The sequence below is a fragment of the Fistularia commersonii genome, chromosome 30 (assembly GCF_037954325.1).
Source record: "Fistularia commersonii isolate RoL2024-O1a breed Wild chromosome 30, RoL_Fcom_v1.0, whole genome shotgun sequence".
In the NCBI taxonomy this organism is placed as follows: Eukaryota; Metazoa; Chordata; class Actinopteri; order Syngnathiformes; family Fistulariidae; genus Fistularia; species Fistularia commersonii.
This window is the reverse complement of record NC_141313.1, coordinates 680,001-691,245: the sequence shown is the minus strand read 5'-3', so window position 1 is coordinate 691,245 and position 11,245 is coordinate 680,001. Positions and strand designations below refer to the sequence as shown.

The window sequence follows — 11,245 nt, the reverse complement described above, 5'->3', positions numbered from 1 at the left end:
CCCCTCAGAAGGTCCTACTCCACCACCAGCTGGAACTCCTCGGCCTCATCGAACTCCCGGTTCATCTTGGCCGCCAGCGCGTCCGCCTCGGAGGTGTCCACCTGCTGGATCTTCTTCCTCCGCCTTTTCTCCTTCACCAGCACCACGCCGGGGATGTTCGGGTCCAGCTCCGGGAGGGCGCAGCGGCTCTCCTCCGCCTCGAGCAGCAACGAGAAGCCGCTGAGGCCGCACAGGGAGCCGGAGAGCTCCGGGTCGGTCCTGGAGTGCCCGGCCCTCGGTCGCACCTCCGGCGTTTCCAGCTTGTCGAAGCCGAACAGGACGTCCCGGGTGTCGGGGCTCTGGCTGAGTCTGGTGTAGGAGCGGCGGACCTTCTTGGACCACACGACGTCCTCCAGATCCTCGGGCCGCGGCTGCGGGCGGGTCGGCGGGGGAGTGGAGGGCAGGATCGGCGACGGGATGGCGGCCTTTCTCTCCTCGGAGACGCGGGCCGACACGGGAGCCGGGGTGGACACCTCCTGCTTTTTCGCCCGGCTCCCACCCGACACCATCGGCATGTTTTCTCTGTCGACTTCCGACGGAACGGTTGTTTTCCTGGGCGCTATTTTCCTCACGGTTATCGATCGTTTATCGGCGGGGGGCGCCGCCATCTTGTTACCTATATTTACATTAGCAAGGGGGGAACTCAACCGCGGGGAACGGCGTCTCAGAGGCTCAGACCCGGCCATCGTACTTCGAGGCGACCCTTTACTCATCTCGACATCCAGGTGCGGGGAAACGGCGAGTTCCGTCGGCGTAAAATCCACGGGTTTAACGATTTGTGACCACGACACGGGAAAGACGAAGGACTCGGACCGCTCAAATTGCCCGCCCGAATCGCGCTGAGATGACCTCACGTCAGTTCCGGTGACGCAATCATTCCGCGCCGGCTGCTCCAGACTTTTGCTGTGTAATCTCAACAGCGGGGCCAAAGAAGGCGGCTGTAATTTTCATATCTAAGTTTTCACGTTATCGACAGAATGGAATATCTAATCGGCATCCAGGGACCGGATTTCGTCCTCGTCGCCGCCGACAATGTTGCGGCGAGCAGCATCATTCAGATGAAACACGGTATGACTACGTGTTAGCTTAGCATGCTAATTCGGCTAACAGTCTTAGCACACCTGTTTTGTTTATAATCTGGTGCTTTAAGCGAGCGCTGTGTATAAGCTTGTCTTTCGTGAATGTGTGTTGCACGGCACGACATGAAAATGTGTTCACTAAAGAAACTGCCTGCCTCATATTCACACATTTCAAGTGCTATCCGAGTTAGCATAGCCCAAGTTTGCTAAGTGAGGCAGCAACAAATGATTTTGTCAAATAATTAGTCGTTTATTCCCACTTTCCGCCCTTGATATTGATATATATAAGTGATTGTGTCCATCCCATCGAGGTACCCCTAGTGTACAGTGATGTGTACTTTATAAAAAACCTACTTTTAAAAACTTTTAAAAGCGAGCAAAGATCACTCAAACGGGGCGCTACCGGCTCCACGGCAGCGAAAGTGAAAGTCAGCCTGGTGTTCCGAAAGATACCACTAGTGAATCTGCCACATGTGTGTTTCAGACTATGACAAGATGTTCAAGCTCAGCGAGAAGATCCTGCTGCTGTGTGTCGGGGAAGCGGGAGACACGGTCCAGTTTGCAGAGTACATCCAGAAGAATGTACAGCTCTACAAAATGAGAAACGGTGAGCAGCTCAGAAGGTCAAGCAATCCACCAGATGTCTTCAGTGTGTCACTTCTCTTATATTGAAATATAAACCCTGACATTGAGGAAAAGACAATAGTAGCAGAGATGAACATGTGCAGTATCTCGTAGGGAGTGAGAAGGGTTGACAGGACCAGAGTGACAGCATGTTAGATGTTTTAGAAGGTCCAGAGGAAGACCAGATAAGAGATTTATGGAAGGGGGGGGGGGTAAGAGGACAGAGATGTTTGTTGGTGTGAGTAGAAGATACAGAGGAGCATAGGAGAAGAGGGAGGTGATTGGCGGTGGTGACCCCTGAAGGGAACATCCCGAAGGTACAGGTACACATACACATATTGAGCACAAAAATAATTAACAATTTCTTTACAGCAAGACATTTAGGATATCTGAAGAATTGTCGGACAAAGGAGGTTGAAGAATGTGCTTTGAGCAGGGTTTGAAGATGAACATTTATATACTTGAGTATCCTTTCTTATAATTCATTTTTGGTTCTGGCAGGCTACGAACTCAGTCCAGCGGCGGCAGCAAACTTCACACGGAAGAACCTGGCAGACTACCTACGAAGCAGGGTAAGTATTGTCGTTGTCCAACATCCCGGGTAAACACCTCATGACAGAAGAGTCCAAAACCAAACGTACAGGAGTTGATGAGGACCCAGGAGCTGGTGATCATCAGACCTGAAGTGTCATCACGACGGTCACGCGTATTCTGTGTGGAGTCTCCGTGTTCCCCCGCCTGGTTTCTCTCCAGGTTCTTCCATCTTCCTCCCACAGTCCAAACATAGTCCGCATTATCCCTGAAGACTCTAAATTGTCCGTAGATGTGAATGAGAGAGGTAATGATTGGCTCCAGTTGTCGGATGAGCTGTTCTGATTAATCACGAGACTGTGTTGGTCGCTACTTTTATTATTATTAATATTATTATACTGCCCTTTATTATCTGATCTGGGTTCTATATCACAAGCAAGCAAGATTAGCGACCCGACCCCTGTGGCTGCTGTTTTGTCTTACTATATGGAGTTCCGTGATGAATGAAGCCATATTCAAGATTAAAAGTGTTTTTGTCACATGTACAGTGTGGAAATGTGTTTCCTGTACAATGAAATACTTCGAATGTATATCAATACAGTACTTGTATGTATTTCAATACAATGCACATGTTTAAATTACACATTGTGCAAGTTAGCATTTTTCATCCTCAGGAATTTTACACACAAACACACACACATAAATATATATATGTATATACAGGACTGTCTCAGAAAATTAGAATATTGTGATAAAGTTCTTTATTTTCTGTAATTAAAAAACAAAAATTACTTTTCCATGATATTCTAATATTTTGAGATTGGACTTTTGAGTTTTCTCAAACTTTTCTTTCTTTTTTAAGATGTAAGCCATAATCAGCAATATAATAATGATAAAACTATTAATATTATAAAACTTCTAATATTATAATGAATGTATGACATTTTTGTTTTTGTATTGCATCACAGAAGATAAAGATCTTTATCAAAATATTCTAATTTTCGGAGACAGTCCTGTATATATAGTTAATATAGTTAAAATATATATATATATATATATATATATATATATATATATTAACTTACCATTTTCAAATTCTAGAAGCAGAATGATTGACACAATCACTTATTGTGATATGCATGATATAACGGCTTCCTGGTGACTTGGTGATGTAATGGGTCATGGTTTTTTTAATGCACAGTTAACCAAACCCAACAACATACTTCTGTACAATTCGGGGTCTCTGATGAACGTCCTGTATGTTTGACTGTTGGAGGAACCCGGAGGAACCCCACGCAGCCACGGGGAGAACATGGAGGCTCCAAACAGAAATGTCCCCCTGTGGGAATCCAACCAGGGACCTTCTGGCTGGGAGGAGCAGACCGCTGCTCCGTGGGGCTTATATGAAATCATTAATAATTAGGTCGGACCAGTCAGGAGATGTTGGTCTTTATTTCGGACGGATGAACAAATGGTTAAAAAAACCCATCGCAGAACACGTGTCAACCAAACAACCGCCTTCCTGGAAAGGCAGTAGCGTTACGGGGATCTGGAGGAGGTTTGTGTGATGTGGCACCGGCGGGGCGCTTCTAGCAGGGTATTTATCACTCATGGGTTCTGGGGGGAATGGAGTCTCACCTGCGGTCACACCTCTGTTTGCATCGCCATCAGCCGGAGACGTCTCGGGCGCCGAGCGAGGCGTATTTTGACAGAGGCAGGTACATTTGTCAGGCTTGTTGTGAACGGCGACGGGGACTCGTCCCCCCCGAGGCTCGGAGACAACACCTGAGCCTGCGGCGCCGGCGGCTCGGATCCTCTGCGGTTACTACTGGGAATAAATGCAGGGATTTCCTAGTGGTGCCTCGCAGTTTGGCTTTTAAAGCAGAAATATGCAATGGATTTAATGTTGTTAGATCAGAGTCCAGTTGCACTGAAACATCTAGTTGTCAGTCGAATCGGCCTGGGAGTGTCAGACCCCGCATGGCGGAGGAACTTTTGTCTTCATCGCCGTGAATAACAGAGACTCTGAGATTTGTTGATATGATATAGAAAATTAAGTAGGTATTTGACTCATTAAAATCACCGCAGTGTCATAGAGCGCAGATTGTGACTGAACCGGAGTGCTTTTATTTCAAAATGAAGTAGTAAGAAGTGTCAGGCTGCGCTTCTTTGCAGTGTGAAGAACCCTGCTAGCCGTTAGCCGACCCCACACTTATTCTGGTCCTAAATGTAGATGTTCCTTTGCGATCCCTGGAAACCCTTGGACCGTTTCATGCTGTTCGTGTGTCTGACCAGGATAGGTTTTAAAAATGGAGCTCAACAGGAAGTATCTGAAAATGGGTCCATGAACCACCAAGCAGCAATGAGTTCCAGTGGAACCGTAAGACATCCCAGTGTCAGTAGGAGTGGAGTTCCACGGTCCCTGGTTCCTCTGCTGTCTGAATGCATGAAGGAACGGACTAGCTCCTGAAAAGGTGCTAGGACTATCCAAAAGATCTCACAGCGGGAAAGGAGCCGAAGGTCCCTCCGTCTCGGCCATCGTAGTCCGCTCTGTGCTGACAGGAAGTAGAACCGGCAGGCGGGACCCGTAAAAGGCTTGGACTTCGGAGGAAAACAAGTGGATCCGTAACCGCCGAACACTTTTACTTAGTATTAAAGTTGCTTTTTTTTAATCCCCTGGAAGCCAAACAATTTGAAAAGGAGAAGCGAGAGGAGGTGCGAGCCCCCCCTCGCTCTCGTGCAGCTGCAGCGCCTCACACTAGAAGGGTGAAAATAATTACAAAAAACAATTAGTGCGCGAGAGGAGGGAATGTGGGACACGTCGAACCACATGGGGGGGGGGGCAGACACAGTAGGCAACATTAGGCAGATGCGCTCACACACACACACACACACACACACACACACACACACACACACACAGGTTAGAGACTGATGATGGAGAATGTTAAAATAACTTAGAAATAAAGACGGCGAGGAAAAACCTTATTTCTGACATCATCTATGAAATCCTTCCGGCTAAATGGTGGGTTCATCTGGCTCTGGATGAAGTCATTGGACTTCCGGGCTCTGCTCCTGGGGGTTGGGGTGTCGGTCAGAAGAGGCAGGACGTCCTCTCTGACACGTGAGCTGGAGGCGGGCTTCGGCAGCGGGACCTTCGGATTCCGGTCGCTCGTCCTCCAGCCAAGGTCGCGCCGGTTTCTGAGAAGAGCATTAGCATTCGCGCCGGCCCCGAGCTGGACGCGCATCCGCGTTCTTCCCGCCTCGCCGTGTCCTCGGGAATGCTCGCAGACCCTCGCATGTTTTTCTCCCTCCCCTCGCATCCCACACCGTCCTCCAGCTACGCTCCCCTCGCCTCCGTCAGCCTCCGCATCGGCAAACGGCGGCGTACAGAGTTTTTGTTTCACCTAGCATATGTAGATGCCGACGTGATCCTGAGGCGCCTATCCGGGGTTCGCCAGAGCAACGGGAAAGCAAAATGTGAAAAAATCATTACGTTGAAACGGAATATGCTCCAAAGCATTTTATTTCCTTCTTCTGGATTATAATCTCAGATGTTCACCCGCGGTTGTCCCACTCTGGGAGAGAATGCTAGTTAGGTAGCCTCCGAGGCGGCGCCTAACTCACGCCGTGAGCGTGGGCACATTCCAGATGAATCTGGATGTGGCGGCAGTTTACCAACACACACACACACGTGTCTGTGGCTTTTCTGCAACAGTTAGCCTTCGTTTGCCCCCCCCCCCCCCGCCACAGCTGGCCCCAGATGGGCGCCGCAGCACGCTCTTCGCCCGGGCACAAATAATTACAGCCGCCATATTGCAGGCAGCTCGCCGGCCCCGGCACAGACGAACAATTAATTCAACAGATCGAGGAGAAATGCCAATAAAGAGAGCTGGGAGCCGGAGGGGCCGGGGGGGGGGGCCAAGGGGGGGCCAAGGGGGGGCACTGGGGCAGGATCTGGCGCCGGAACGTGATTGGTTTTTAAAAGAACCGCCTAAATTCTTGTCTAGATATGAAGCGGTTTCCGCTCGATGCTAATACGGCCAGTACTACTTGACGCTTTCCGGGAACATTTGCGGGACCTTCTGGTCTCCGTCCAGCAGGCTGGAGACAAACCTCTGCTGGTCTTCACCAGACGCCCCCCCCCCCACCTGCACCTTTAGCTTAGCCGTGTAGCAGCCTCCCTGTGACACTAGCTTCAAAACATGGAGGGAGCTGCGTATTTGGAGACCCCCCCACTGAGAGACCACCCGGGGGGTGGAGGAGGAGCGAGGGGGGGGCTTTTGTCGTGCTGCTGGGTGGAGGTCGGGCGGGTGGGTAGTGTGTGTGTGTGTGTGGGGGGCACGGGGCGTTGTTTGTGTGTGAAGGCAGGTGTGAGTTCAGGTGTTCGGGCTAACAAGGCGCCTAGTTCCCTCGGAGGTGAGACGGGTGGGGGTTATTTTGATGACGAGGTCGTATTTTTGTTACACTGTAGCCCGAGACAGGTGTCTGGTGGGTGGGGGTGATGCCCTCGGGGCCTTGGCGGGCCCTCGGTGGATTCAGAGCGTAAACACACACACACACACACACATAGAGGTATTCATCCTGTGCTTCACGCCTTCACGGGTGCTCACAAACACACACACGTTCTGTGATGTCGGCGACGTTCGCACGCGCCGCGATGATCGTCACACTTAACACACACCCCGGTGGCGAGAGTGTAAGCGGGTCAGGTGAGAGGGCGGGGCCGGCTGTCAATCACAGCCCCCTCTGCGTGTCACATCCACCATGGCCGCCGCGCTTTGTGTTTTTTTTTTTTTTGTTTTTGTTTTTAATGAAATCTGCTGTCTGTCAGGATCTCGGGCCAGGAGTTGTTTTGAGAGAAAAAAAAAAAAAAAGAACAACAAAGTCTCTTTTCTTCAAATGAGGAGGAAGAGCTGGAGAAGAAGTGATTAGAATTCGGGATGATAGAGGAGGCAGAAGAGGCTGTGAGCGTTTAAGATGTAATTTCAGAAGATGGAGGGAGGAGGAGGAGGGTGCCGGGGCGGGGAAACCACTTTTAAAGTTTTTAATGAGCCCTGGCACCACTCCAGGGCAGAGGGTGAGGGGGAAGCAGGAACGGGGGGAGGCGACCTCAGCAGATGTCACACTGCCGGCGACACCCCGATTTAACCCCATCACACACACACACACACACGACCTGAGAGTCCACGCCCGACCCAGAGGGTGCTGGGGCTTGGAAATGCCATGCAGTGAAGATGATTGACATGTGGTTTTCCCGCCCCCTGCTCTCCTCCAGACTCCGTATCACGTGAACCTGCTGCTGGCGGGTTACGACGACGCCGACGGCCCCGGTCTCTACTACATGGACCACCTGTCGTCGCTGGCCAAGGCGCCGTTCGCCGCCCACGGATACGGCGCCTTCCTCACGCTGTCCATCCTTGACCGCTACTACAGGCCGGGTCAGTTCCTGTTTGCACCTTCGACTTCCTCCCAAGCCGACGCTTCGTACTTTCGCTTTCTTTAAAAAAAAAATCTTTTTCGGTCTTCCAGATCTGACCCGTGACGAGGCCGTGGACCTGCTGAAGAAGTGCGTCGAGGAGGTATGTCCCGCTCTCCTCATGGTTTACGTTGCGTCGGCACGGTAACCGTCAGCCATTCTCTCTTCGGGTCGGTCTCCCAGCAGAGTGTCGTTAGCCTCGAGGCTAACCGTGATGCTAGTAGCGCTCCGATCATCCTGGCTAATCCGTAGCCTTTAACGCCAGAGGGAGAACGTTCTCCAAACACCTCCATCTCCAGGTGGATCCGTGGACTCCGCCGCTCACGCCATCTCCCTCCCTCTCCGCAGCTCAACAGGCGCTTCATCCTGAACCTGCCATCCTTCAACGTCCGTGTGATCGACAAGGAGGGCATCCACGACCTGGAGAAGCTCACCCTCGGCGCCAAGTGACCCCCCTTCCCTCCCCGGCTCCCTTTCTTGTCTGTTTTTTTTGTACCGTGACCTCCCTGCTCCTTCGCTTCCAATAAAGTGACTCGAGCTGGTCCCCCCTCCGGTGCTTCCTCTCTGCGCTCCACTTTACTCATCCTCACAAAGAAGAGCCGCCGCCGCCGCCGCCGCCCTCCGGGCCGTCGTGGCTCGGCTGTTACCTCGGTCTGAGTAAGGCGCTCGTGCTTGTGCACGTGTCATGGGGGACGGCGTCCGGACCGACCCCGCGGCGGGAGGCTCTCGCAGGAGCTGAGGGACGTTAGCTGTGTCGCTGTCCTGCGCTCGCGGTGCAGGAGCCAATCAGGGCCGGCGTTGGCTGAGAGGCGGCTCACTGTCGGCCAATCACAGGCCTACAGAGACAGGCCTTCAGGGAGCCACGCAGGGTGGAGGCAGGACCTTCAAGGCCCGGTGGTGGAGCCCATCCAGACATCATGGAGCCGTCGCTCTTCTGACCCCACCCGCGCTGGGAGGTGGTGAGATGGCTGAAGCTGAGGGCATCTGCGCCCCTGCCCTGATCGCCATGGTTACGCCATGCAAAGTAATTCAAATGTCTGCCTCCCCAGCAGATACTGCAGGTTTCAGGAGTGGAAATAACACAATGCCGCAATCCGACGGATGTGTGTCTGTGTGTGTGTGTGTGTATTTCAAGGGCCTGTTTTATTTACAGCTCTAAATGTGTGTGTGTGTGTGTGTGTGTGTGTGTGTGTGTGTCGCCCTCCTCCGACACAGACAGGTGATTAATAAACATTAAACAATCCCTCCTCGCGCCTCAAACGCGCCAGAATCCTGACGGGAAGAGCAGCATATGTTTGCCCGGAGGCGCCGGGAGACGGCGGGCGGCCCGCTGAGCACCAGGGAGGAGGAGGTGATGGAGGGAGGAGGTGGAGCAGGTAGAGATCCAGAGGAACAGGTGATTGGAGGGAGCATCTCGTCCGGGTGGAGGCTGGCGGAGCAGACGGATGGAGGGGGAGGCCGGGCGCGGCTGCTCCTCAGGGTTCTGAGATGGTTCTGACACTTCCAGGCTCCGGGCCGAGATGTTCGGCCCGGAGCCTCCCGGCCGGAGAACATCCGAAATGTTCTCCGTCGCAAAGGGTTTGGTTGGGAATCGGCGTTTATCGCCAAAATGTCCTTGGGCGAACGCGCTGAATGACGGGTTGCTCTCGACGGTCCGTTTAGCGGTTTCCATGACAATTCGGCATCTGCGAGGGGAAGAAAGCTAGAAGACCATTCACGATGTTTTTCCTTAAAATGCTGAAGGCACTTTTAGCATTTTTAACGCTTCTCCAGGCTGGAGCAGAGGTTCCCACCTCCACCCCGCAGCCAGATCCTCCAGATTCCCACGGGGAATCCTGTGCTCCTGTGTCTGCATGGGGTTCCTCCACGTTCCTCGTGCAGCGCAAACACGTGCAGGAGGTTCACGGAGACCCTGAATCGTCCAGACGAGTGGATGAGAGGGCGAACGGTTGCTAGGGAGACCGTGCTTGTTTATCTACACCGTTTGTGAAAGAGCCAACGCTTGAAGGTCTCCGTGTAAAATGGCTTGAAGGCCGAGCGGCGGAACGGACTCGGAGCTCAGGTCTCGGCGGGTCCGATGTTCTCGGACGAGGAGAACGTCGGCTTCCTGGATGACGCCAGCGGGCTGAAGGCGGCTGCAACTCGTCCTCGGTGAATGGATTTCCGGAGGAAATTTCACGGCTCCTCGCTTGCCATTTCCCCCGAGTTTTAAGAGACACCTCCACCTCCGCCTCGGCCTCCACCCCCCTGAACGGTCTTGGGAAGGAGAGGGAATCCAAGAAGCAGATCTTAATTCTTTAATAATATATTACATTTATGCCGTAATACAATAATGATAATAATAATAATAATAATAATACCAACAGTAATAACATGAATAATAAACATACACAGGAAGTACAAAATGGTTTCTTCTCTTAAGTTACCAACACGCAGAACTTGAAAATAAGAAAACAGACGTCTGTAGCTGCCTTGTCCTCCTCCTCCTCCTCCTCGCCCGCCACCCGCTCGGCGCCCCCGCCGCCGGGGTTCGAGCCGGGAGGGGAGGCGGCGGCGGCGTGCGTTCGCTCGGCTTTTCGAAACAAAAGGCTCGGAGGGACGGAAGGAACCGCTCCACGGGAGGTTCACGCGCCGCCGCCGCGAGGTTCTCGCCGGCGTGACGGCGTCCGGGAGGTAAAAGTCACTCTTTTGTCCTGAGGGTGGAGGTGAGGACACGGACCCGCCTCCGACCCTCCGCCGCCCTACTTGCGGTGCTTCATCTCCTTCTCGTGGTGGCCCTTCCCCCCGCCCTCGCCCTTGTCCAGCATTTTGACGGCCTCCGCCAGGTAGCTCTGGAAGGCGGAGAGCGCGGCGCAGATGGCCGGCGTGCCGAAGCCGTGGGTGAGCAGGCTGAAGTGTGTGAGGCTGCCCTGCAGCGCCGGGTCCAGGCACGGGGCCGGCCGGCTGCCCCCCAGCGGCGAGCGGTCCTGGGACATCAGGTCCAGGAACTCCTTGCAGATCTCCCTGGAAGGAAGCACAGCTGCCTGAGGGCTCGGGGCGACACGCACACACACACACACACACACACACACGCATAAAATGGCGGCGAGGGACCTACTTGGTGGCGAGCAGCATGCTGCGCCGCGTGGGCAGCTGGTCCGGGTCGCTCTGCCGGCACAGGTACTCGGCGGCGGCGCGGGACGGGAACTCCGTCTCACACACATAACCAAAGTCCCGGGCCAGGTGGACCGCCTCACCTGGGGGGGGGGAGGGGCGGTCTTATAATGCACTGCACTGACTCTGTGTGTGTGTGTGTGTGTGTGTGTGTGTGTGTGTGTGTGTGTGTGTGTGTGTGTGTGTGGAGGTCAAAGGCTGACTCACTGCTCTAAAGTTATTGGTAGAAAATGCTTTCTAACGAGATTCAAGTAAACTCAGGTCAGACACACACACACACACAGACATACTTACGTATATACACGCACACACACACACACACACACACGCACACACGCAT

At 53.2% G+C, this 11,245-nt stretch overlaps 3 protein-coding genes across 4 annotated transcripts in view; 1 reads left to right on the top strand and 2 right to left on the bottom strand.

The window, feature by feature from the left end:
- cdca5 (cell division cycle associated 5) lies at positions 1–862 on the bottom strand. Its single transcript, XM_086178184.1, has one exon. It carries the CDS (start codon positions 750–752, stop codon positions 15–17), a length of 738 nt encoding a protein of 245 aa, XP_086034310.1. The 5' UTR covers positions 753–862; the 3' UTR covers positions 1–14.
- Positions 863–902: 40 nt separating this feature from the next.
- Positions 903–8,308, top strand: psmb2 (proteasome 20S subunit beta 2). The gene is made up of 6 exons (XM_086178185.1): positions 903–1,107; positions 1,603–1,725; positions 2,244–2,314; positions 7,552–7,714; positions 7,806–7,855; positions 8,101–8,308. Exons 1-6 carry the CDS (start codon positions 1,017–1,019, stop codon positions 8,200–8,202), a joined length of 600 nt encoding a protein of 199 aa, XP_086034311.1. The 5' UTR covers positions 903–1,016; the 3' UTR covers positions 8,203–8,308.
- A 1,726-nt stretch (positions 8,309–10,034) lies between these two features.
- The window catches only part of tfap2e (transcription factor AP-2 epsilon), a 6,872-nt gene continuing 5,661 nt past the window's right edge, over positions 10,035–11,245 (bottom strand). For both annotated transcript variants that reach the window (XM_086178477.1, XM_086178478.1), the window contains exons 6-7: positions 10,850–10,988; positions 10,035–10,755 (exon numbers count right to left, since the gene is read on the bottom strand). In XM_086178477.1, the coding sequence (XP_086034603.1) occupies positions 10,494–10,755; positions 10,850–10,988 (401 nt within the window). In that variant the 3' untranslated portion in view covers positions 10,035–10,493. The remainder of the gene's footprint in view (positions 10,756–10,849; positions 10,989–11,245) is intronic.

Coding starts and splice junctions, on each gene's coding strand:
- cdca5 (XM_086178184.1), bottom strand. CDS start 752: ATGAGTAAAGGGTCGCCTCGAAGTACGATGGCCGGGTCTGAGCCTCTG.
- psmb2 (XM_086178185.1), top strand. CDS start 1,017: ATGGAATATCTAATCGGCATCCAGGGACCGGATTTCGTCCTCGTCGCC. Junction 1,726..2,243: donor GCTCTACAAAATGAGAAACG/GTGAGCAGCTCA, acceptor TGGTTCTGGCAG/GCTACGAACTCAGTCCAGCG. Junction 7,715..7,805: donor TGACCGCTACTACAGGCCGG/GTCAGTTCCTGT, acceptor TCGGTCTTCCAG/ATCTGACCCGTGACGAGGCC.